The sequence below is a fragment of the Mustela erminea genome, chromosome 3 (assembly GCF_009829155.1).
Source record: "Mustela erminea isolate mMusErm1 chromosome 3, mMusErm1.Pri, whole genome shotgun sequence".
Taxonomy (NCBI): domain Eukaryota; kingdom Metazoa; phylum Chordata; class Mammalia; order Carnivora; family Mustelidae; genus Mustela; species Mustela erminea.
This window is the reverse complement of record NC_045616.1, coordinates 39,753,238-39,780,831: the sequence shown is the minus strand read 5'-3', so window position 1 is coordinate 39,780,831 and position 27,594 is coordinate 39,753,238. Positions and strand designations below refer to the sequence as shown.

General features: G+C 40.4%; 1 protein-coding gene and 1 pseudogene across 20 annotated transcripts in view; both read left to right on the top strand.

Moving 5' to 3' along the window:
- Positions 1-12,620, top strand: part of PAM (peptidylglycine alpha-amidating monooxygenase) — a 154,841-nt gene extending 142,221 nt beyond the window's left edge. For 4 of the 20 annotated variants that reach the window (XM_032335649.1, XM_032335637.1, XM_032335647.1 and 1 more), the window contains 4 exons: positions 1,719-1,772; positions 7,230-7,433; positions 10,355-10,411; positions 11,484-12,620. In XM_032335649.1, the coding sequence (XP_032191540.1) occupies positions 1,719-1,772; positions 7,230-7,433; positions 10,355-10,411; positions 11,484-11,665 (497 nt within the window). In that variant the 3' untranslated portion in view covers positions 11,666-12,620. The remainder of the gene's footprint in view (positions 1-1,718; positions 1,773-7,229; positions 7,434-10,354; positions 10,412-11,483) is intronic. The other 16 variants (XM_032335651.1, XM_032335638.1, XM_032335635.1 and 13 more) reach the window with 6 other exon arrangements.
- Positions 12,621-26,166: 13,546 nt separating this feature from the next.
- LOC116586079 lies at positions 26,167-27,594 on the top strand (annotated as a pseudogene).

The following is a 27,594-nucleotide window of genomic DNA, read 5'->3' as shown; positions in this document are numbered from 1 at the left end:
CAAAGCAGAAGGGCTGATTGGCTTCCATGCTGGTATCACTTCCCGTGTGGCTCTTCAGCTCTGAGTAGCTGCTGAGCATCGAGGAGGGCCAACCTCGGTGTCAGACACAGATTACCCCAAGCAGGAAGCACTCTGCGTTTTCCCTTTAGACAGCAGCTTGTTCAAAATACCAAACTGTTATTTCATGTAACTCAGAAGTATGTCTGGGGACAGAAGAGCGTCTCTCTTGGGACCAAGCCGGCTAGTTTGGGGATTTTCTAATTGCAATTTGGACATTATTTTTAATTCTTGCAAAAGTATTCTAACCTAGCCTCTGATATTGTACTAAAAACATACGCTTTCTAGATGTATTAATAAATGCTTAATGGGCCACAAAACCCAAAGTCCAGAGATGCTTTTAAAATATGGCAGAGTCGAACCATAGGAGAAGATGGAGTTAAGGAAAGGAATGGTAAATCTGAGGTGTCAGGAGCAGCAGCAGGCAATTTTAGATAGAGAAATAATAAGGACATTTGGAATTGATGATGATAAATACTAATTATAACAAGGGAAAGTAAAAGTTACAGCAAAGAAAAAAATGTAAGTTATAACAAAGAAAAGTAAAATCAGGAGCCCAAAAACTTTAATCAGATATCACACAGATCTTAGAGTCCAAGTAAATTTGGTAACTGCGATCTTCACAATTGTCCTTTGAGTGGCTTTTGCCATTATGTAATAAGGACCCAGTTAAGGTCAAGTGCACAGAAGTATGCGTGGCCTATTCCACTCCAGCAATAGCTTCCCGTTCCCCATGCAAGTGCAGCCTTCCCCCAACTACCTCCTCAAAGAGGAACCAGAGGGTGTAGGCAGACAGGAAAGCAAAGAGAGGGATGGACAATTCCCAATTCCAAGACTGAGCCCAGGCTTTTAAGAATTAAAAAAATGACTAACTTTCAAGCTAGAAAAGACCTCAGAAATCTATCCCGCACCTTCATTTCACAAGTAGCAAGATGATACTTAAACTCACTAAGATTCTGATCTAAGGCTCTTGAGACCACCCTCGTGCTCTGTACTCAACAAGATGCATATCCAAGTCCAATGGGGAAGACTTTCATAACACACATGGCCAGACCCTACACAAGATCTATAGAAAGAAGAGGAGGGATAAAATGTGTATATTTTGGAAAGGCTTCCCACGCTGAGAAGTGCTGCAGTGTAGCATTCAGCTTTGAAAGAGAAGAACCCTCTGTGTAATCCAAAATACACCTGAATAATAAATCTGAGAAATAGTACTTCTAGAACAGTAAGACTGCCATCAGAGGCTACACGAATGTCTCCTGTATTTGCATTCTGGTATTTAACTAGTCAAGTCTATTTATGGGAGCTAGAAGACTGGTGATCAAACATGGCAGAATTAGTAAGCAGCCTAGATGTCCACATGAAAACAGAACCACTTGATATTTCAGAAATAATACATTATCATGAACTCCACAAGGACAACCTCACTTTAAATATGAAGAGTTTAGAAATCGTTCAGTTTTTGCTAGGAGATTTTATCCAGGATTCATGGGCCTGGCACTTAATCAGTGGTTTGTCTTAAACTCTTTTGTAATATGATAATGCCTTTGATGAATTAAGGAAATATTTTCCACTGAGCAAAATTAATGTCAAAAATAAGTTTTCTAGGGTTTTTTTTTTGGACATTCTGATTTTCTTTTTCCTCTGCTGTGCTGTTACAGAAATGGAACATCGATCAGTTAAAAAGGCTGGCATTGAGGTCCAGGAAACCAAAGGTTGGTCTGTTATGACTCCGAAACCCAAGCTATTTGTGCTGAATTCTTCTATGACTCTCACTGCACTTAAAAAATGACCAGACTAAAAATATAATATAATCTGGTAAATCTTCCATAACTTCTACTGTGTACTGAGCCTTTAAACCTGCATGTTGCCACTGTTTCCTCTGATAAATGGAGTGTTGATAATGAGCTCAGATTCACTGATTTCAGATGATAGAAAGTGATTCTGTAACAAGTGGACCAGAGACATTCAGGGAGAAAAAAAGGAAGTCAGTCACTTTAAGAAGTACGTTAACCTCAGGCAAGTGGAAAAATACCATCCAGTATACTGGAAAAGGCCTTCCCTAATGGGCTCTAGTCTAAATGAGTGAGCTACTGAGAAAGGGGCCTGAAAAGATGAGCTGCTCCCTAAGCTCCAATCTAAGTATCATTTTCCCCCAACATTTACTGAGGGCCATCTAAGTACAGGGCACTATAATGGGCTTAAGGGAAATGAAGCTGGGCCTGACTTCAAGAGACTTATAACCTATAAGGAGTGTGTGTGTGTGTGTGTGTATGTGTGTGTGTACATACCTGTGGATATATACAAATAAGTATAACTTTAGTATATACTGTCAGGAACAGGAAATGGAATTTAGCCACTGGTAAGCAATCACTGGCTTCCCGGTAGAACTGTTTTCTCCCTTTCCAAGGACCAGTTTATATTTGTACATGTTCTCCTATCTGCAGGGTTTTGACCTGGTCATGTGAAATTAAGAACTCACTAAAAGCGCTCCTAATGTTTAAGTAGCAAAGTGATTCCATTATTAGTTGCTTTACAAATGATCCACCTACATATTCAGACCTAACCCTAGGCTTACTTGTTTTCCTTTCTCGTGAAAGCAGGTGGAAAGAGATGCAGAGAGGCAAGAACCAAGAGGGAGTTTAGGGATTTTATGTAGGCAGATAAGAGAATATAGCCTGCTTAAGGTTGAGAGGGGTAAGATAATACAAACAATAGTATTGTTTGGCATTTGCAGAGATTCCCAGGTGACTCTATTAAGTGACATTCATACCACACCCATAGCAAAGAGTACCCAATCCTCTATTTTTCTATAATTGTTACGTATAGAATTATTGGTGAGTTGTTTGTTCTTGAATCAAGATATTATTATTAGTAAGCGCTATCACTTACGGAACACAAAAAATGAGCTATACAAGAATTACTAAATTAACTCCTTACACCAACCGTATGATAATTGTTATTATCCCCATTTTATGTATAAGGAAATTGAAGATCAGAATTACTACTGAGATAGTAAGTGGCAAAACCAGACTTTAAATCACAGTTTGTTTGGCACCGAAGCCTGTGCTCTTAACCACTGTTCTTACGCTACTCAGGAGAAATGAATACCACCAATTCATTTACCATAAGTTCTTCCCAGAGCTACAGATTGGGGATGGTTGAAGTTTATTCTGAGATCTCTGGGATTTCAGAGTGGCCTCAAACCATTTCTGTTTAAATAAATCCCACTAACAAAAAAGAATCTTAGATTATAATGCATGACTTGTTGAGAACAGCTCAACCACATTGACCTCTTTTTGCCTGGCCAATAATGAAGGATGAACAGGGTTCTCCCCAGGCCATTTCCTCTATCCTCACTCATTGCACATCGGTGACTGCGTTTGGTCGGAAAACCTCCCAGCCTTGTGGAAGAACACAGGAGTTCAAATGGTAAATGTTCTTGAAGTATCTTGTTATGACAGTCCCATTTTAATAACTAGGAATATCCAGATGCAAATGGTTTGTTCCAGTCCTCTTTGAACCCATATGACTCTCATTAAGTCTTTATTTTTTTAAGATGATTTTCTTGTTACAGAAAGGAATAAAAATCTTGCTAAATCCCCAAAAGTTTGTCTTTTATCAAAATCTGGAAGCTTAACTTAAACCACTTCTTACAAAAGAGAGGGAGAAACATCCCAGATGGAACAGCCTTATACATTTCCAACTTTGAGCAACCTCTCATGACACTTGCCTCCACTGTGAATGGTCACAGACCTGATGAATCATGAATCACGACAGTGTTTTGGAACCAGTGTTGTGTTCACAAGGAGGTGCAGGGATAAGAGAACTTGTGGTGATCAAAAACTTAGGAAAAGGATTTTCAAATGAAGTTGCTAGGGGCCAACCGCTATGCCAATGTCCCACCAAAATCATAGCCTTCCCTCCTCCCTCCCCAAAATAAAAGATGATGATGGTGAATCAGTCTCAATAAAACGAAAAGAAACTCCCTAGTGCAGTTAGTATCTTAGGCCTTAGAGAACAACACATTATAGGGGAAGCACACGGCATTAAAGGAAAAAAAAAGGGGGGGGGGAGGGAAGAGAAGAAGGAATGATGGAGAAAGTGATCTCATTGGTGCCATATGCACTTTCCCTGTTACTTGCTAGTAGGCCATCTAAGATCTTCAGCCTTCAGCTCTGTCTGTAATGAACTGGGTAGTAATTGCCGGGTTCGTGTATTAAGAATGTCTCTCCTTTACTGTCTGAGTTATTCGAATTCCCACTGGTCTCTGGACTTCTCCCCCTCTCTCCAGGGGAAAGAAATAGGCCCATGCCTCTATGTGTGAGCTCACACAAGAATACACCTAGCTTCCCTGTCTAAATGCAGTGCTTAAAGAAGGAAAAAAAAAAAAAAAAAAAAAAACAACCAACTTCCTATACATCCGCTTTTCAAAATTATATTTATTTCCAAGTATCTATAAGGATACCAGAAGAGCTTGTTTGAAGACATTGTTTTCAGTGGAATACGGCTGGCATCTTAGATGATAGAAAACATCATATAAGGAACTCTCTAACTTCCAGAAGCCCCAGGTTCTAGCCAATGTTAGAGCTTCTTCACTGTTCCTTCATCAGGGATGCTCCAAATTAAAGAATTTAATTTTTAATTAAAGAATTTTTTAAAAGATTTATTTATTTATTTGACATACAGAAATCACAAGGAGGCAGAGAGGCAGGCACAGAGAGAGGAGGAAGCAGGCTCCCCACTGAGCAGAGAGCCCGATGCCGGGCTTGATCCCAGGACCCTGGGATCATGACCCGAGCCGAAGGCAGAGGCTTTAACCCACTGAGGCACCCAGGCGCCCCTAATTAAAGAATTTTTAAAGAATTTCAGATAAGAGAAAAAGTGGAAGAATTTTGAATTATTAATGCTTTGAGTGAAATTCCTAGAATCGTAAATCATAACTATTTGTCAGACTTTTTACTCCACTTATAAAGGTTCCTGAGAAAGAACAACAATATTGCTTTTTTTTTTTTTTTAAGACTGGGAAATTTAAACTTTTTACCCTGTTTCTTTAAAATGTAGAGTATCTTTGAAAAATCTAAGTGTACTTCGGTGGGTTTCAAAAGTGAGAATGTTCAAGCATTTTTAGTAGATGACACTCAGAGAACCAGGAGTGTGGGAATCGAGAATTTCTAAAGTGCAGAGTGTGTACCTTAGCAAGTTCATTACCGCTTACCGCCTTCTCAGTACGCTCTCTGTGAATGCTAAACCAATTCCGTTAGTTAGTCTGCCACCTGCTTCCTAGTTCTTGTTTCCTTTTACTGGAGCCCAGTCCTAGCTCTGCCTCCTAAAGGAAACTAGATATCCTCTGGTACAGCCATTGTCTTTGGTGTAGGTAAACCATGAATGACAAAAATGCTGTAATTCTTCTAGTGATAGTCACCTTCCTATAGAAACAAATCCTTTCAAGACAATGAGTTTTTTACTACCAAGCTACACCTTTGTTCTATTTTTTAATCCTATCCTCTATTTATTGTTACTTTCCTACAGAAGTATAGAAGGAGCTTAAATAAAACAGAACAATTTGTATGTCTCTTCCACAGTAATGAAGAAAAAGACACAACAGTTCGTGGGCAGGCAGAGTGAGAATCAAACTTAACATTCCTCTTGGAAACAGCTCTAGACAGGTTAAATGTAAGCCATCTAAACCTATAAACCAATCCCTTTCCTTCTCTCCTGCTGAAGTTTCAAAAGCCACTCCAGTGGACACAGAAGAGAAATAATGGTTTGCCCTTCACCATGGTGTGGGGAAGGAAATGAGGGCTATGAAGCCACTGTAAAATGGTGATACTAACAGTGCCTACTTATAGGCTTGGTGTAATGATTAAATGAGAATATTGCCTGAAACCATGCAAGTGCTCAGGAGATATCACTGAGACCATGACGGAACAACATGGAAGTAAAAACTGGGACCTGCCGTATGTGTGCATCACAAATTGTGTTTATAGTGTCTTGAGTAGTTTGAGAAATGCTTCCTTGGAGAAATGTCCAGGAAGTGGACATTTCTAATGATAAACATTAACCCAAGATGCTCTGAGAGTGTTAAACCACCTATTCCTGCCACTTGGTCAGAAGTTCCCTGAGGCCATGTGATACACTCTGTATCGTAGGGCAGAAGGGCACACCGAAAAACTGAACTTCCAGAAATCTTGTGAGCCTTTGGGCACACATGTGGTTGTAACTGTTGGCCTTGGCACACTATGGTTTTTGTACGAGTACACGTATGTGCTTTGGGAGGGCAAGAACATCGCAAGGCTCAACCTCATTTTCAAGTCAGTAGTTATTAAAATCCCTGAAGCAGCTTATATGGTGTCATTGTATCAGTTCCCAAAAAGCACTTTAGGCCCAATATCTGCCCAATGCTGGTCAATATCAGAGAATTGTTCTATAAACTATTTTCATCAACAACAATAGGATGTACCATACATCTTTGTGCCCTCGTGACTTGCTGGAAACCGTATAAAAGAAACTGAAAAGGTTATTTTTCCAGTTTGTAATCCTAGAGTTAATGTGTGCAACTATGCATGTGATGTATCAGTAATTCATTGAACATTAACAAGATTCAAAAACTTAAGAGTCAAGGAAAGAGATTTCTTAAGCACCTTCTCTAAGATAAGCATTTACACTCAACAGTTTTACGAAGGAGGTGTTTTTGTATCGTCACAGTTCTACAGATGAGGTTGAGAAGGCCCAGACCATTTAAGTAACTTGCCCAAAGTTACACAGCTAGTTCTGTAGGCGAACTGGGATTTCAGTTCAGATTTATGTAACTCCAGTACGCACACCAGTTCTTTGCCCTGCGCCATTGCTGCCTGTTAATTTCAACCTTGAAAAAAAAATGCAAAAGGAAGATACCTCTTTTATGGAATTCTCGCTCAAGAGGAAACAAAGGGCAGACTCAAAGAAAACCAATTTAGAGGTGCAAAACCACTGAGTGGAAAGTACTAATTACAACAGCTAATTGTGGCCTGGTAGCTTGGTAGATTCAGATACTGAAATGTGAACCCCCATATGCATTGACCTCAACAAGTTCTTTATGAGCAGTTGTTGATTTGCCTGGGTAGGGGTGGGCGCGAGGGTTTTGGAGTCTTTGAGTCAGTTGAATATTGTGAACTCTTCTTTCCCCGAAGAATCCGAGGCAGTTGTTGAAACCAAAATGGAGAACAAACCCGCCTCCACAGAGTTGCTGAAGATGCAAGAGAAACAGAAACTGACCAAAGAGCCGGGCTTGGGAGTGCCCATTGTTCTCATTACAACCCTTCTGGTTATTCCGGTGGTTGTCCTGCTGGCCATTGCCTTATATATTCGGTGGAAAAAATCAAAGGCCTTTGGAGGCAAGTAAAATGAGCCCCTTGAACTTAGAACCTACCTTTGAAAGAGTGTTTGGCCTAATTATCCTCAAAGTCTTGTCTTGATTTTTTTTCAGTGTTTTGTTTTTGTTTTTTTTTTTAAGTGCTCTCTGCCTTTTTTGGTGTTACTATGTATGTTCCATATATTGTCTGCAGTTAGTATCATTGTAGGAAGGTATCTGAAGCCTCAGAAATTTGGATAGTTAGATTAAAATGTAACCTTTAATACTGCCTTTTAGCAGTTGGCGTAAGCCCAGTTAATGTCCCCATACAAAACTGTGCAGATAAGTAGTCAGTATAAATTAGGGTCAGGAAGGAGGAGATCCTTGGTTTTAGAAACAGGCCCACTTCTCAAAATACCTGGGTCAGGCATTTGGGAGTTGTCTTTTCCCCTCCTAGCCCTGGCTTTAGCTCCTAGCTGCATGACCTTGGGCAAGTTACTTAATCTTCCCAAGCCATAGTTTCCTCACCTACAAAGTGGGAATAAAAAAACTCTGGAGATTGTGTGAGGATTAAATGAAATGATAAACAGAAAGCATTTATCACAGTCTCTGTCCCATTGTAAGTGCTCAGTTAATACCACCAATGACTACAAGGAACAGTCATTGATAATAAAGGACAAAAGTCCTAAGAAGTCATGGAGGATACCTGTCTTGAACCTCAACTTTCTCCAGAAACCAGCTATTTCTATAATACACCATTTGGTAGTTTTTAAATAGGCACAAATCAGGCCATCAGCCTTCCTTTACCAAACAAGGCAGGGTCCAGTACTAGAGTCAGTATTTTATGAACTCATCATCATTATATAGGACCCAGGAGCTGAATTCCTTTCGAGACATTCAGATAAACAAAGAAATAATCCAACCCAAGATTCTCACCTCTCAGGAGCCGTCTCTTGGCTGGATCCTCAGGTCCTAAGGCAAGAGTCTACAGCTGCGTCTAGGAAGGAATCCATGGGCCAGGGTGGGAGGCAGCATTTGATCAAGAAAGAGCATCTGATTCTATTTCAGGCCAAGGCAACGGTGGCAGGGATTCAGTGCCCATGGCAAAGCCCTGACACAGAAAAGGACACAGAAACAAAAAAACAGAGGAATCTATTTAATAAGTGGTGAAAGCAAATTTTTCTAGGACTGGTTTGCTTTTCATCTGCAATCGATAAAGCTCTGGAAAAAAAATACAGTTAACTCTTCAAAAAAGAACTTTTGAGCCCCTGTTATGGGTATGGTACTGCGGTGAGCAGGGGGCAAAGACAAACACAGCCATTGTCTTCACGGAGTTAGATGGAAGCTTCTGAAAGCAAGAGTCTCCCATGTTTGCTTGTGTACCCATGTATCCTCAGCACAAGTAACAGTTCCTGGCTCTCGGGCTTTGATAAACAGTCATTGGAAAAATGACTGAATCCATAAATGGAGCTCCCAGAAGAGATGACACATAATAAACGAGGTGATATAGAAAGGTAACAATAGACGGTGGTAAGTGCAGTGATAAGTACACAGAGGATCAGGAACACACAGGGCCCAGGGGCAAGTAGCAGGAATGTTGGCCATCCACCCACACTAGAAGGAGTGACTAGGGAGTCGGGAAGGCTTGGCCTCTCCTGTTTGCTGTTAAGCACACGGGACGTGGCACTCCTACAGAACACTGAGTTCGCAGGAGGGTGTTGGGAAGGCAGAGACCCAGGTCACACCGTAGGAAATTACCATTCCTCAATCATGTTTTATTTAGAAAAATTGCAGTTTTATATGGTTCCATGTAATACATTTAATTCTAAAAGTAGGTCAGCCTCTCACCCTCTTGCAGCATTTGTTCCGGAGAGAGCTTGTCCTACCCGTGAGAATTTTTAGGAGCCCTCCTCAAAGACCTTCCATATTTATTCAGCCCGTACTTTGCATGTCAGCTCCACAACAGACACTGTACTAGGCACAGGGGATACAAAGCCAGCTAAGGACTGCCCTGCCTCCTCATCGAACTTACAGTCTTATTTTTTTGGCTTCCTAACAGTCTTAGCAAGAGTCTTCCCTTCTTACCTGTTTCTCTCCACACTCACTCTTCATGACGTTTCCACTGTCATCTGCTTGCTAGCTTTTTTCACGATGCTGCCTCTACTCCTGGCTAGGGACTTCACAGGAGAACCCCGAGCCTCACTTCCATGACCACAACCCTGAAGGGGGCAGCCCTTCAGGGAAGCCAGGATGGAAAGTGCAGAGATAGAGAATGAAAATGAAGACGGCTGGGAGTCCTGGTCCACCCCAACCCTCCCAATAAAGAAGGAAAGTCCATCCTTCATGGAGACGGGCAGTGCCATTTCAACTTTTTACTTGAAAATATTCAGGTCCTTGCCTTCAGTTAAGTCTTTTATAAAAAAGAGAAACGATCTACATGGATCCAAAGCTTTCTCAAGCAGGACATGTTGTGTTCTTAATGGAAAGACTAAAGCCAAAGACAAACACTCCTAAGTTATAATAATCAGAGCTTCCAAATTATTGTAAATTCTTGGTAATTTAATCTTGTCCTAAGAAAAAGTGACTAGTATTTATTGAGCACGTCCTGTATGTGTACCAGGCACGGTTCTAAGCACTTCACATGGAGAATCCCGTCTAAACCTGGCAGATAGGTAGGGATCATCATTAATCCCTGTTTTCTCTGAGGAGAAAACCAAGACTCAGAGAAGCAACTTACTGAGACTGCACAGGCTGTGAGGACACAGGCAGGCGTCAAACCCAGCTCTGGCCCTTAGACACTATCACAAGAATATGTTGCCTTTCTTCCTCCCTTAGAATTGCATACAGACAAGAGCCAGGCCCTGTTTTTAATTGTCTATGAATTCCTGATTTTGTTTTGAAAGTTGAACCCGTGGCTGAGGAGGGCGATTGGGATTCATTTTGAAATGTGCCATCTCTTTCTAGCAGATTCTGAACACAAACTTGAGGCAAGTTCAGGAAGAGTACTCGGAAGACTTAGAGGTATGCCTGTGACCTTTTGGAATCCTTCACATTTGGCTTAAAGTCAACAAGCTCATGTCCTTTATAGAGCAAGGAGACATTTCTTATTTTCTCTCGGAAAATTAAACTCCTCGTGTGCAGCACAGCAATGTTAAGTGCAGAATGCAAACCAGCAACGAAAACCAAAGTGTGTGGCTCTGGCAGCAGATTTCCCCAGTTTCGGGTTTTTTCTGCTATGCCTTTCTGTATCATCTAATTTTCTTCGCCTGTCTTTTATCTGGCTTCATTTGTCTTCAGTCAATTTTCTGTCACTCCTGTCGGCCTGTCAGTGCTTGTCATAGTGAAGATGACCTTTTCATATAGTCATTGAAATGAAGAGCTCCTTGAGGGATGCCAGTTCCAGAGAGCCTGAAAAATGAATCTGAAGTGGTCCTACACAAACACATATATAATCCTGGGGAGCTTTTTTATTTATTTTATTTTATTTTATTTTTTAAAGGCTTTATTTATTTATTTGAGAGAGAGAGAAAGAGGGAAAAGCAGACTCCCTGTTGACCAGAGGGCTGACACAGGGTTCGATCCCAGAACCCTGGGATCATGACCTGAGCTGAAGGCAGACGCTTAACCAACTGAGTAAGCCACCCAGGCGCCCCTTTCTTCTTCATTTTAATAAATGCGTGGTGTAATATCTTCCTGACCCTATAGGATAAGTATCTCTCTGTCACATTTTTGTTTTGTTTTGTTTTTTACTAATATCTACCCTTTGGAATTATAACTTCTAATTTATCATTTAAGAATCTATAAGAAGGGGTGCCTGGGTGGCTCAGTGGGTTAAAGCCTCTGCCTTCCGCTCAGGTCATGGTCTCAGGGTCCTGGGATGGAGCCCCGCGTCGGGCTCTCTGCTCAGCAGGGAGCCTGCTTCCCCCTCTCCCTCTGCCTGCCTCTCTGCCTAACTTGTGATCCCTCTCTCTCTCTGTGTCAAATAAATAAAATCTTTAAAAAAAAAATGTTTAAAAAAAAAAATCCACAAGAAGACGGAGAATCATTTGTGCAAACCTGACCTCAGTTCCATGTCGTTGTGTGCTTTCTTCAGGAAAGAGCGGTGGAGGCTTAAACCTTGGAAATTTCTTCGCAAGCCGGAAGGGCTACAGCCGGAAAGGGTTTGACCGCCTTAGCACCGAGGGAAGCGACCAAGAAAAAGACGAGGATGATGGAAGTGAGTCCGAAGAGGAGTACTCCGCACCTCTGCCTGCACCCTCGCTGTCTTCCAACTGAAAACCCGCCTTTGATTTAGGGTCACGAGATTTTCTAAGAACGCCGGATTCCTTTCCCTTTAGCACGTTTAGGGTTTTGCGTATTTAACTGTAAACTGTACTAGTCTGTGTGGGACTGGACACATTTTATTTCCTTTGTTTTGATTGAGTTGGCTTCTGTTTCTAGTTGAGGAGTTTCCTAAAAGTTCATTAACAGTGCCATTGTCCTTCTCTGAACATAGACTAGAGAAACGGCCCTCTTCTTCCATCACACTACTAATTTAATGATGGAAGGTTTGCTCATTTACATTTTCGAGACTCTTCTGTAGATGTAAATAACCCCTTTCTCTGCTTGAACACAGTATTTTCCCAATAGCACTTCCATTGCCGATGTCTGTCTTTGGTGCCTTTCCTGTTCAGCATTCTCAGCCTGTGGCAGTAAAGAGAAACTTTGTGCTACATGAGGACAAAGCTGCTAAATCTCCTTCTATTTTTTTAAAATCACTAACATTATATTGCAATGAGGGAAAGAAAAAAGTCTCTATTTAAATTCATTTTTTAATTTTCTTCTTCAGTTGGTGTGTTTTTGGGATGTCTTATTTTTAGATGGTTACACTGTTAGAACACTATTTTCAGAATCTGAATGTAATTTGTGTAATAAAGTGTTTCAGAGCATTAGCTGTCAGAGTGTATTTTTGGAATTTTTGCATACTTGGAGGGTTTTGTATACAACTTTTGTAATAATTACACAAACCACAGATACAGTGAAAACTACTCCGTGTCTTCAACAGAAAGAAATGTGTTGTATTGTATTAAAATGAAGCTGATATTTTGTTATATGGCTGATATAAATTAAAAGCCAGCAATCAGACTTTACATACATGTGTAAAGCAAGGTTCTCTTTTCAAATTCAAAGAGGGGTTTTGCCTGTATATCAATCAGGAGGTAAATTATTTAATAAAAGGTGATCTAGCTAAGAGGAAGGCTGTGTCTCAAATTACATAAGCAAATGAGTCCATCAGGGTAGGTTACCACTAATGGTTTTCTTTTTAAAGAATAATTTCATCAGATTCTCAGGTGTTCATGGGAATACTCATCTTACAGTGACTACCAATTAGTTATTTGTTATTTTTTATTAACATATAATGTATTATTTGCTTCAGAGGTACAGGTCTGTGAATCATCCATGTAACACAATACATAGCACTCACCATAGCACACACCCCTCATCCAGCCACCCCGTCCCTTCCACCTTCCTCCCCTCCAGCAGCCATCAGTTTGTTCCTTGAGATTGAGCGTCTCTTATGGTTTGTCTCCCTCCCTGGTCCCATCTTGTTTCGTTTTTCCCTCCCTTCTCCCCACGATCCCCTGCCCTGCCTTTCAAATTCCTTATATCAGAGAGATCTTATGATAATTGTCTTTCTCTGATTGACTTATTGCACTTAGCATAATACCCCCTCATTCCATCCATGTCATTGCAAATGGCAAGATTTCGTTTTATTATGTCTGTTTTATATATATATATAACATCTTCTTTATCCTTCATCTATTGATGGACATCTAGGCTCTTCCCATAGTTTGGCTATTGTAGACATTGCTGTTATAAACATTGGGTTGCACGTGCCCCTTCGGATCACTACATTTGAATTTTTTTTTTAAGATTTTATTTATTTATTTGACAGAGAGATCACAAGTAGGCAGAGAGGGAGGCAAAGAGAGAAGGAAGCAGGCTCCCTGAGGGCCCACCATGGGGCTCGATCCCAGGACCCTGAGACCACGACCCAAGCTGAAGGCAGATGCTTAACCCACTGAGCCACCCAGGTGCCCCACTACATTTGAAACTTTAGGGTAAATACCCAGTAGTGTGATTGCTGAGTCATAGGGTACCTCTGTTTTCACCTTTTGGAGGAACCTCCATACTGTTTTCCAGAGTGGCTGCACCAGCTTGCATTCCCACCAACAGTGTAGGAGGGTTCCCCTTTCTGTGTATCCTCACCAACACCCCTAGTTGCCTGACTGGTTAATTTTAACCATTCTGACTGGTGTGAGGTAGTATCTCACTGTAGTTTGTTTGTTTTTTTTGTTTTTAAGAAATCATCCTTTTCTTTATTTTTACTTTTATTTTATTTTTATTTATTTATTTAAAAGATTTTATTTATTTATTTGACAGAATGAGAGAGAGAAAGCATGAGTGAAGAAAGGTCAGTGAGAGAAGCAGACTCCCTGCTGAGCAGGGAGCCCAGTGTGGAACTCGATCCTGGGACTCCAGGATCATGACCCAAGCCAAAGGCAGTCGCCCAACCAACTGAGCCACCCAGGCAGCCCCTCACTGTAGTTTTGATTTGTATTTCCCTGATGCCAAGTAATGTTGAGCACTTTTTCATGTGTCTGTTGGCCATTTGGATGTCTTTGCTGTAATGTCTGTTCATGTCCTCTGCCTATTTCTTTTTTTTTTTTAAAGATTTTATTTATTTATCAGAGAGAGAAGGGGAGAGAGCGAGCACAGGCAGACAGAATGGCAGGCAGAGGCAGAGGGAGAAGCAAGCTCCCTGCTAAGCAAGGAGCCCGATGTGGGACTCGATCCCAGGACGCTGGGATCATGACCTGAGCTGAAGGCAGCTGCTTAACCAACTGAGCCACCCCAAGCGTCCCCCTCTGCCCATTTCTTGATTGGATTATTTGTTTCTGTGGGTGTTGAGTTTGAAAAGTTCTTTATAGATTTTGGATACTAGCCCTTTATCTGATAAGTCATTTGCATATATTTTCTCCCATCTGTCGGTTGTCTTTTGTTTTTGTTTTGTTTTAAAGATTTTATTTATTTATTAGAGAGAGAGAGAGCGCAGGCAGACAGAGAGGCAGGCAGAGGCAGAGGGTGAAGCATGCTCCCTGCCGAGCAAGGAGCGGATGCGGGACTCGATCCCAGGTTGCTGGGATCATGACCTGAGCTGAAAGCAGCACTTAACCAACTGAGCCACCCAGGTGTCCCCATCTTTTGGTTTTGTTGACTGTTTCCTTTGCTGTGCAGAAAAGTTTTGATCTTGATGAAGTCCCAGTAGTTCATTTTGCCCTTGCTTCCCTTGCCTTTGGTGATGTTTCTAGGAAGAAGTTGCTGTGGCTGAAATTGAAGTGGTTGCTGCCCGTGCTCCCCTCAAGGAGAAGGATTTCTGTCTCACATGGACTTCTTTCATCCATTTTGAGTCTATTTTTGTGTGTGGTGTAAGGAAATGGTCCGGTTTCATTTTTCTGCATGTGGCTGTCCAATTTTCCCAACACAACTTGCTGGAGAGATTGTCTTTTTTCCATTGGGGCATTCTTTCCTGCTTTGTCGAAGATTAGTTGACTGTAGAGTTTAAGTCTGTTTCTGGGCTCTCTATTCTATTCCATTGATCTATCTGTCTGTTTTGTGCCAGTCTTGATGTCTTGATGACTAATGCTTTGTAACAGAGTTTGAAGTCTGGAATTGTGATGCCACCAACTTTGGCTTTCTTTTTCAACATTCTTCTGGCTATTGGGGGTCTTTTCCGGTTCCACAGAAATTTTAGGATATTTGTTTTATTTCTTTCCAAAAAATTGATGGTATTTTCATAGGGATTTGCATTAATGTGTAGATTGCTTTAAGTAGCATAGGCATTTTTCATAATATTTGTTCTTCCAATTCATGAGCATGGAATGCTTTTCCATTTCTTTGTGTCTTCCTCAATTTCTTTCATGAGTACTTTATAGTTTTCTGAGTACAGATTCTTTGCCTCTTTGGTTAGATTTATTCCTAGGTATCTTATGGTTTGGGGTGCAGTTGTAAATGGGATGGACCTCTTTAATTTCTCTTTCTTCTGTCTCGCTATTTGTATATAGAAATGCAACTGATTTCTGTGCATTGATTTTATATCCTGACAGTTTATTGAATTCCTGTATGAGTTCCAGCAGTTTTGGAGTGGAGTCTTTTGGGTTTTCAACATAAAGTATCATATCATCTGCAAATAGTGAGAGTTTGACTTCTTTGTCAATTTGGATGCCTTTTATTTCTTTTTGTTGTCCTGATTGCTGAGGCTAGAATTTCTAGTACTATGGTGAATAGAGTGGACATCCCTGCCGTGCTCCTGACCTGTTTGTCCCCATTAGAGCTGTTTTTCCCCATTAGAATGATATTCGCTGTGCATTTTTCATAGATGGCTTTGATGATATTGATATCCTATACTGTGTAGAGTTTCGATCAAGAAAGGAAGCTGTACTTTGTCAAATGTTTTTTCAGCATCATATTGAGAGTATCATATGGTTCTTATTCTTTCTTTTATTAATGTGTTTGTATCACATTGATTGGTTTGTGGATGTTGAACCAAACTTGCAGCCCAGGAATAAATCCCCACTTAGTTGTGGTGAATGATCCTTTTATGTACTGTTGGATCTTATTGGCTAGTATTTGGTGATAATTTTGCACCTGCATTCATCAAGAGTAACAAAGATGCTGTGTAATTTTCCTTTTTGATGGGGTCTTTGTCTGGTTTTGGGATCAAGGTAATGCTGGCTCATCAAATGAGTTTGGAAGTTTTCCTTCCACTTCTATTTTTTGGAACAGTCTCAGGAGAATAGGTATTAATTCTTCTTTAAATGCTTGGTAGAATTCCCCTGAGAAGCCGTCTGGCCCTGGCTTTTCTTTATTGGGAGATTTTTGATGACTGCTTCAATCTCCTTACTGGTTATGGGTCTGTTCAGGTTTTTCTATTTCTTCCTGGTTCAGTTTTGGTAGTTTATGTGTCTCTAGGAATGCATCCATTTCTTCCAGATGGTCAGATTTCTAGTGAATAGTTTGCTCATAAAATGTTCATTTAATTGTTTGTATTTCTTTAGATGTTGGTTTTGATCTGTACTTTCTCATTCATGATTTTATTAATTTTATTAATTTGGGTTCTTTCTCTTTTCTTTTTGATAAGTCTGGCCAGGGGGTTATCAATCTGATTAATTCTTTCAAAGAACCAGGTCCTAGTTTTGTTGATCTGTTCTACTGTTCTTTTGGCTTCTATTTCATTGATTTCTGCTCTGATCTTTATTAATTCTTTTCCTCCTGCTGAGGTTTAGGCTTTATTTCCTGTTCCCTTCCTAGCTTCTTTAGGGTTAGGTTGTATATTCGAGATCTTTCTTGTTTCCTGTGAAAGGCTTCTATTGTTATATACTTTCCTCACATGACCACTTTTGTGGTGTTCCAAAGATTTTGAACAGTTGTGTTTTCATTTTCATTTATTTCCATGAATTTTTTAAAATTCTTCCTTAATTTCCTGGTTGACCCATTCGTTCTTTAGTAGGATGTTCTTTAACCTCCACGTATTTGAGTTCTTTCCAACTTTCCTGTTGCAGTTGAGTTCTAGTTTCAATGCATCATGATCTGAATATATGCAGGGAATGATCCCAGTCTTTTGGTACTGGTTGAGACCTGTGACCCAGGATGTGATCTGTTCTGGAGAATGTTCCCTGTGCACTAGAGAAGAATGTGTATTCTGTTGCTTTGGGATGGAATGTTCTGAATATATCTGTGATGTCCCTCTGGCCCAGTGTGTCATTTAAAGCCTTTATTTCCTTGTTGATCTTTTGCTTAGATGACCTGTCCATTTCAGTGAGAGGGGGTGTTAAAGTCCCCTACTATTATTGTATTGTTGTTGATGTCTTTCTTTGATTTTGTTATTAATTGGTTTATATAGTTGGCTGCTCCTGTGTTAGGGGCATAGATATTTAAAATTGTTAGCTCTTCTTGTTTGACAGACCCTTTAAATATGATATAGTCTTTGGATTAAAATCTATTTTATCTAATGTCAAGATTGCCACCCCAGCTTTGTTTTGAAGTCCATTAGCATGGTAAATTGTTTTCCACCCCCTCACTGAAATATATATATGTATATAATTAGACTGGTGAATATAAAAGAGCCACACAGTTGATTTTGGGTGTATTTTTGTCTGTTAGGAGAGAATGCCTCCCAAAATTTTAAAGAAAGAAAAACTTATATATATACAAAAACAAGGGTAAACACAACGAAGTGATGGAATATGACTATAAGATGAAAATTTGAAAAAAGAAAAATAAAGGAGAGAATGTGATCAGGCTAGAGACTAGAACAAAGCTATATGCTAGATTTAGGGTATGTTCTGCTCTGTTAGAAGAATCTATATCCCAAAATTTCGAAGAAAGAAAGACATATATGGGGAGGCCTGGGTGGCTCAGTTGGTTAGGCAGCTTCCTTCGGCTCAGGTCATGGTCCCAGCGTACTGGGATTGAGTCCCACATCGGGCCCCTTGCTCGGCAGGGAGCCTGCTTCTCCCTCTGCTTCTGCCTGCCATTCTGTCTGCCTGTGCTCGCTCTCTCTCCCTCTCTCTCTCTGACAAATAAATAAATAAAATCTTTAAAAAAAAAAAAAGACATATATGTATATAAAAAATAAGGTTAAATACCATGAGGGGATAAAATATGACTATAACAATGAAAATTTTTAAAAAGATTTTTTAAAAGTTATTGATAAAATAGTTAAGTTAAAATAGGAAAGGGGAAATTTTTAAAAAGAATTGAATAAGAAAAAAAGAAAATCTAAAAAATGTAACTTTGAAAGACTAAAGAATCCTGGGGGAAAGCCATGAATTCTATGTGCTGTGTTCCCATAGCTCTGATGTTTTGCAATTCTCACTGATCAGTGAACTTGGTCTTGGCCGGAGGTTCTTGCAGATCTTCTGGGGGAGGGGCCTGTTTCAGTGATTCTCAAATGTCTTTGCCTGAGGCAGAATTGCACTGCCTTTGCCCGGGCAGCCTAAGGAATCTGCTCAGGTTCTCTGTAGCTTTTGCTTCCGGAATGCTTTCCATAGAGTTCTGGAGGATGGGAATGAAAATGGAGGCCTCTCAGTCTCCGGAGGGTAGGAGCCAAGAGCTCGGGGCTGCATTCCTCAGAGCGACCCTGGAGAAAAGCGCTCAATCACTCCCGCCTCCCTGGTCTCCGGCTGCACTGCCCAGCCTGTAACTGAGCATTTCTATCTCTGGCCCATGGCCCTGTTTGGAGTCTCCAAAACCAGCAGATTCCTGCAGCACGCTCCTGCACTGCTCCTCTCAGTGGAAGAGGGGATGGCATCTCCCCGGATCTGCCAGTTGTGGGGTCCCTGCTCCACGAGGAATGCCTGACTAAGCCCTGGATCACGGTTTAAGGTAACCCGGAGCTGAGAGCCCACTCTTCGGTTCCTCTCTGTAGCCTGCTTCCCCACTCCAATACCTGGGACCTCTGCTGTACTCAGACACCCCAGGCCTTTCTGTGACCCCACAGGTCCTATGACCACACTGTCCCGGTGAGGACTCCACCCCATGCTTAGCCTCTGGAGTGACGTTCCTCCGTGGAGCAGACTTCTAAAAGTTCTGATTTTGTTCTCCGTTGCTCTACTGCTTCCTGGGAGCCGGCCCCTCCCCGCTGCGGTCTATCTTCCCATATAGCACCTCAGATTCACTTCTCTGCATGTCCTACCTTCCAGAAAGTGGTCGCTTTTCTGTTCCTAGATTTGCTGCTGTTCTTTTTTTCGATCTCCTGTTGAGTTTGTAGGTTCAAAATGGTTTGATAACTAGCTGAATTCCTGGGACCCGAAGAAATTTAGATTTCCTACTCCTCTGCCATCTTGCTCCTCCCCCATACAAATTACTTTTATGACATCTTTTTCATTATAATCCATCAATGCAATTTAGTAAGAACCTGATAACTTTGCTTCATATAATAATCAGACTCTAGATCCCTTTCTTCAAAATGCCTACATGCAATTCAAGCATCTTAGTAGTGGCATAGCGGAGATTTAATTGACCAATCATGAAAACACTATAGACTGCTTTGTAAAAAATTATGTTAGAGTGTCTTCCAGTTATGTTATTTTTAAATTATTTTTTAAATTATTTTTTTAAATTTTATTTATTTATTTGACAGACAGAGGTCACAAGTAGGCAGAGAGGCAGGCAGAGAGAGAGAGAGAGAAGGAATCAGACTCCCCGCAGAGCAGAGAGCCCGATGCGGGGCTCGATCCCAAGACCCCGGGATCACGACTGGAGCGGAAGGCAGAGGCCTTAACCCACTGAGCCACCCAGGTGCCCCTATTTTTAAAAACTTAACTCAGATTTTTTTCCTCTCATCATTGATACCAAAGATGATTGCCTTCTCTTGCAAGCTTAATTTGGGCATCCTCCCCAAGTAGAAACTTCACCTTTCTTTATATTTCTTTGATCTTCCTTCTCAAATGAGGAATAGCATTTTCCTTTCTTGACCACTCCTTTATTTCCCTTTTGGTACCATCCACAGTAAATATGTAAATGTAGAATAACAACTCTTCTGATGTATATGTGCCTGTCCACTGTATCTTACATATTTTTTTTTATTTCAGTGTGAGGATTAGTCCAATACCCCAAAGTAAATGTTTTATGCACTGACTTTGATGGTGCTCAAGTCTGCTTACACTGAGGAAATTAGCTGACTTGCACTTTTGTGGTACAATATTTGACCCTCAGCTCCATCAGCTACTTTTTTGAATGTTATCAAATGTTCCTAAACAGTTTACAGTGACTTGATGGATTCAAAAAAATAAAAATAAATATGAAAATGGTGTACTATAAGGAGGTGAGAAAGATAAAGGGAGAACAAAGATAAAAAATGAAGAGTTAATACAAAAAGTCATTCCTATTACATCTGCTCGAGGGAGAGAATTTGCCTCTAAACTTTCTAGCAGCTCATTAAATAAAAAATCGATTACTTACATAATTCATGAGCCCATTAAACATTAAGAGTTCCTAATTATAGACCAGAAAAACTTGCTCCCAAGTACCTCTGAAAGACAGCAAGATGTGTCATTGAGGTCTTCAACGATATCCATTGAGTAGACAAATACATTTTGCAGGTATGTTCTTACGTATGTCCCTTACTATAACATGCAGAATTTTATGCCTAATATAAGCAAATGGCATGATAAAAAAGAAGAGTTGGGAAAAGAAACTCAGGGGTGTTACAATCCTGTCCTAGTACACTACCCTTATTCTACTAACCTGGCTTGACTGAAGATGGTAGACTAGAAATGAATGAACTCTATTGCCTTAAGTCTCTCCACTGATGATTGCTCTTAGGTGAATTTCATTTATTGAGACCCTCAGAGATTGCTCTGCTTAGGAAGTACCTAAAGAAGTGCATCCTATACCTGGCTTTACTGTAGAACCACCTGGGGAATTAAAGAAGAAAAAAAGACAGGGGCACTCCTTCCAGAGATCCTGATTTAGTTGACTTAGAGGAGTATCTTGGTATAGGCCATGCTTTTTAACATCTCTAGGTAATTCTAATGTGCATCCAGCATTGAAAACTGCTGTCTTTGAGAACAGCTGTTCCACTGTGCCAGTTACTATGAGTAGATATCTATATTTTCACATACGTTATGGTTTACAAATGTTTGGAGAGAGAAGATGGGATCTGGGGTATTTTAATTTTGACCATTAATACCAAGATCTGACTGCCTTAATTTCTCAGTGTTTTAAATTGGATAATAAAATAAGCATAATTGACTTATTAAAAAGACAAAGAGAAACAGCTGGGCTTTGATTTGTTACATTAAATTATCCAGAGAGTATTATTTGGGGGAGGAAAAGAATTGCTCTGTCATTCACTGAATTGGCCCTGAATTATCATATGCATAAAATCTTTTGTTCTAAGCTTTCTTCTTAGTTTATCGAATCAGCATATTCTTTCTCAAAATTCCCATGCATCTTTAAACTCTCACTCAACTGTTATATAAATTGAATATTTAAGTAGGTGAATGACAAGGGAAGCCAAAGACTTGGTTTTAGGGCCTTGCCCCCAGACTGTCATCTACCTAATAGCTCAAAGTTGGTGTAAGTCAAAGTTGATGATGCCCATAGCATACTTCTCAGATTTCAGTGAATATAAGAATCAGCTGTGGGGGACGCCTGGGTGGCTCAGTTGGTTGGACGACTGCCTTCGGCTCAGGTCATGATCCTGGAGTCCCGGGATCGAGTCCCGCATCGGACTCCCAGCTCCATGGGGAGTCTGCTTCTCTCTCTGACCTTGTCCTCGTTCATGCTCTCTCTCACTGTCTCTCTCTCAAGTAAATAAATAAAATCTTTAAAAAAAAAAAAAAAAAAAAAAAAAAAAAAAAAAAAACAGCTGTGGGTACTTATTTTGAGAGGACTGACTCTTGATCCCGTACCCAGAGTTTCTGATTCACTATGCTGGGTGGGGCCCAGATCTCTGCATTTTTAAGAAGCATCCCTGGTGATCTGGACCCAGGTGTTCTATGAACCATCTCCAAGAAATACAGTCCCACAGAGAGTAGCCAAGCCTTAAAACAATTATTAGGCATACGAAGCCATGTTCTCAAATATATGGTCTCCAGAGAGAGAGGCCTAGAAGTCATTGACCCCACTTCCTCAAACCCACATCACAGAAACCACTGGTGCAAATTATCTTCACAGCCAGAACTTACCTACCAGCAACGTCTCCCTTCCATCCCTTAACAAGGATCATCCCAAAGACAAAAATGCAAGTGATGTCCTCCACAGGCCACCATACTAGTCTTATTTTCTCTTTTCAAATCACACCTAAAGGCAAGAATCCACCAGATACATTTGGTGTGTTTTTCCTGCATCCTTATTTAAGGGAGCATATATATTCAATCTAGAGAATACACTGATGATGATAAATGTGACTCCTCCTTTATAGACTTACAGTTTCTGAATCACCAACACCCAGAGATGTCGGTCATACCTCTAAACTAAAGGTACAAAATAAGAAACAAGTATTTTCTGTGCTCCAAAACTGAGTACACTGTACCATCACAGGGATTTACCAAAGAAGACTTGATAAGAGAGTGCCCAAGTTTGGACATATGAAGAAAGAATATGAAATAGACGAGTTTATAAAGACAAGTTTGACAATAAAAGAACTCTTTTCATTTTTGAGGAAAAATGCGTTTTCTCCTATACACATACATACATAACCTGAACAAACCAGTTACTTGAGAATGCTTCATTTGGTTCCTCTATTATACTAACATCACTCTCCATGTCTTTAAAAATATATATTGTCCAGGAGCTGACGTAAGCATGCAAATGGATGAAACAGCACAAATGCACTGGTTCTTACGATTAACTTCCAGATAAGGAGGTAGTTCCATTCAATAGTGCAGCCTAGTCTTAGCCAATATTGACTTTGGAAAGAACGCCGGGTTAAGATGAGAAAGTTCTGAAATTCCAAGCACTAGATCTTACTATACACCATTCTGAACCCACCTATAGCTGTATCTTATACACCTATAAAATACAGACCATTTTATTAGTCAAAGTTCTTTAGTCATAAATCACAATTTACACAAATCTTACTTATTAAGAATTAATAATGATAATAATGAAAAATTAATAATTTATTAAGATATAGTACTACTATTTATTCATTCACATAACTGAAAAACTCAGGCATGGCTAGATTCAGCAACTCAGAAGATGTTATCAGGAATTTGCCTCCCATCGTCCCTCAGTTTGTCTTTCTTCTACAAAGGATTCATTTTCATGCACACTCTCCACCCAGAAGTAATAAAGGTGGCAACCAGCAACTCTGAGTTTAAATCCGCCCAGCATTAACTTTGAGGGAGATAACTTCCCTTTCTAAAGAGTTCTAATACATTGACTAACTGGCCTGATTTAATTTCTGTGCAACTTTAGAATAAATCACCATAGGCAGGGCAAGTGTGATATGTAGAACCAGAGCAGAGTCACATCTCACAGTAACCACACTGATGATTTATAGAGAATTTGTTTCACCAACAAAACTTCAGATACTACTGCCAGTTGAATAAATGTTGATTCTGGTAAGAAAAAAAACAGTAGACAGGCACTAATGTTCTATTTCTTGGATAAAGAGGTTTACTGAAATGCCTATTTGTGTGGTGCTTAAATTATTACATTAAAAAGGGACATTGAGCAATTAAGTCTGTACCAGTGTATAAATGAAAAGAGTCTCAAATTCCCACAAACAATACTGAATACAAGAAGAAGTGTTCAATTTGGATCTTTCACAAAAATAATGACAATGAAAAATATACAAAGAAAACAGAGCAAAGATTTGAGACCTAAAATCTGTCTCTTATACTACGATTTCTACTCATCTAAGGTTGATGGAAACAGGTAGCTTCGAATCAATAAAAGAGATAGTTGTCTTACTTAAAAAAAGATAAATCATGGATGTTCAGTCAATACTATTCATTCTAAAACAAACAAATTATGATGTTCTTTTGTCCCCAGTTCTTCCTCTGAAAATTTCAAAGCTATAGCAATACTGAAGACTGTCATATTGACTATCCATATACCCTTCGCTTACACTTAACAGAGATTAACATTTTGCCATATGTGTTTTTCTCTCTCACAGGTGTGCAAAGCATGCACACACTAATTTACCTCTACTGAGCAATTTGAGAATAATTTGAGGATATCATAACATTTACACTCAATAGTTCAACACATATCACCTACAAATTAGGCATTCTCCTACATAACCACAGAAACATTGTTACACAAAAGAATTGAACACTGAGTCCTTAATATCGGCTAATATGTAGTCTACATTTGAACCCCAGTATCTCTAAAATTCCTTTGGAGCTTTCTATTTTTGATCCAGGATCCAATTAATATTCACGTGATGCATTGTTTCTTACAACTCTTTTGTCTCCTTTTTAAAAAAAATTATTTATTTATTTATTTGACAGAGAGAGAGCACAAGTAGGCAGAGAGGCAGGCGGGGGGGTGTGGTGGGGGAGCAGGCTCCCTGCTGAGCAGAGAGCCCAGTGCGGGACTCCATCCCAGGACCCTGAGATCATGACCTGAGCCCAAGGCAGAGGCTTCTTCCCACTGAGCCCACCCAGGCAACCCCTCTTTTGTCTCTTTAATGTAATTATTTTGCCATTCTTTTTCTTCCAAAACATCAACACTTTTAATAATCCAGTTTGGGGCACCTGGGTGGCTCACTGTGTTAAGCTTCTGCCTTCAGCTCAGGTCTTGATCTTCAGGGTCCTGGGATCAAGTCCCTGCATCAGGCTTTCTGCACAGCAGGGAGCCTGCTTCCCCACCATCTCTCTCTGCCTGTCTCTCTGCCTACTTGTGATCTCTCTCTGATAAATAAATAAAAATCTTAAAAAAAAAAATATAGTGCAGGCCAGTCATTTTGCACAAGGGCTCCCACTGTAACTTCGTCTTTTTTTCTCATGATTGATTTATAATTCTGATGATGCCTACCTCCCACCGCCTCATATTAGGAGACACACAATGTCAGTTTGCTCCATTATTGATGATGCTACATTTGATCACTTAAGTAAAATGATGTCCAGGGCACCTGGATGGCTGAGTCAGGTCATGATCTCAGGGTCCTGGGATTGAGCCCTGCATCCAGCCCCCAGCCCCCTGCTCAGTGGGGAGTCTGCTTCTCCCTCTCCTTTGGTCCCACCCCCCGCAATTCTGCTCTCTCTCTCTCTAATAAATAAGTAAAATCTTAAAAACAATAAAAAATGTTTTTAAATGTACAACAAATTTCCCCATTATATATGTTCCATTTCTACCTTTTCTTATAAAGTGTTTCTGAGAGAAAACATTTTTTTTGAGATTTATTTTTTACTTTTTTATTAACAAATAATGTATTATTAGCCCCAGGGGTACAGGTCTGTGAATCGTCAGGTTTACACACTTCCCAGCACTCACCATAGCACATACCCGCCCCAAAGTCCATAATCCAACCACTGTCTCCCTACCAACCCCCCACCCCAACAACCCTCAGTTTGTTTTGTGAAATTAAGAGACAAAGTAGGAGAGAAAACATTTTTAAGATCATGTGAGTATCTACTCCCCCAAAACTTTTACCTAATAGTTTTTTTATCCATTGGTGATGTTTTCTTGAATCTATAATTTGGGGGGAGTTCTTAAATAATAATGGTTTTCTTATTTTTTTTTTTTAAGATTTATTTATTTATTTGACAGAGAGAGATCACAAGTAGACAGAGAGGCAGGCAGAGAGAGAGAGAGAAGAGGAAGCAGGCTCCCTGCTGAGCAAAGAGCCCGATGTGGGACTCAATCCCAGGACCCTGAGATCATGACCTGACCTGAAGGCAGCAGCTTAACCCACTGAGCCACCCAGGCACCCCATGGTTTTCTGATTATATTATTTTTTCTTCATTTATTAGCAAGCATTCTTCTGTAAATGACTGAGTCTTAATCTCACCCCAGTAAATATTGATAGCATCTGTTCAAGAACATAAATTAATCCCCTCATTTTATATATAATTAGTATGATATATTCCCCAAACTCATGGCACAAATATGGTCAAATACCTTCTATCATCCTACTTAACTGCTCAGGTCCTCACCTTTCTTACTGATAGAAAGCCAGCTACCAACGTTTGGATTTTGGGATTCCCTCTCCTTCCTTCTCTGAAGTGGTCAAAAAAACTGACCGATGGTCAGAGCAGGAAGGGGTGAAAGAGGGACAGAGGGAAGGAGAGATGAAGGTGACAGCCACATAGATTTTTATAAAGCATCTTCAGGGTAGTTATTACCAGTGTAGTGAATGGCTGACATCTGGTGGTAAAACAGTAAAAATTTGCATGGATTTGTACACTCCTAGAAGAGGGGCCATTTGGTGAATGACGGTTGTGTCTTCAAGAATAATTTAAAATGCTGCGAGTCACCCAGTTTTTATGTCCACATCATACCAAGCACCCAGGTATTTGAAAAGATCTGTAACATCAGGTGTCACATAGATACTGACAGTATCCATTGTCATCTTGACAATGGAGTCACTATTCTCCAAACCAAAGAATGGAAAACCATGAAATAGTTCAGCTACTTTTTCTTTTTAACATGAACACTTAAGGAAGGAAAAATAAACATATATAATGGCATTCAAAATCATTTGCATATTTTGTTAACCCATTGCCATTTTAAGAAATAAGAGAAAATTAAAATTAAGTTCAGAAAAGTTTAAAAAAATGGGTGCTTGGTATTGATCTCTGGGAAAGAAGACACAGGCGATAATGATGCCAAAGGCCATTACATCATTGGCTAGGAGATTGTGACCTGGACTGGATCTGAAAACTGGCAGATCTTTGTACAGTGCTGTGGGACTTGCTCATCTTCCACAGCTCTGGGGACAGCGCCAGTCCCAGGTTTGTGCCCCTACTCATCAATCAGTTCTTGGTGGTCTATGGCAAGAAGCCCAACCTCAAGTTTGCCAGTCCTCCAGGTTTCAACAGCCATGGTGGAGCCCCACAATTCCTTCTTGATCATTCACATGACCTTAGATCATTCTTGCTGTGCCTTCATGGTCACCAAGGAAGCCATCTATGACATATAGGTCAGCGCAACCAGGATATCATACATACTAATCTCCATCATTTGATTGGGCAGGTTGTGTCTATCATCATTACGTCTCTGCAATTTGACAGTACCCTGAATGTGAATTTGACAGGCTTCCCAACCAACCTGGTCCCATACCCCCACATCTACTTTCCCCAGGCCACCGACTCTGAGGCATCTCAGCTAAGAAGGCCTACGATGAGCAGCAAGATCACCAACACCTGCCTGAAGCCAGCCAGTCAAATGGCCAAGTATGACTCTTGCTGCAGCAAGTACATGGTTTGTGGCCCGTGGTGTTGGAGGGACAAGCCATATCAACACAGCCTTTACCAGCAACAGGATGAAATGCAACACCCAGTTTGTGGATGTTGCCCAACTAGATTTAAAGTGGACGTCAACTACCAGCCCTCTGATTGTCATCCCCCAGGGAAACCTGGCCAAAGAGCAACAGAGTGTGGGCGTACTAAGCAATACCACTGCCGTGGCTGAGGTCTGGGCCTGCCCGAACCGTAAGTTTGATCTCACGAAGCAAAGTGAACATTTATGTGTTGTATGTGGGG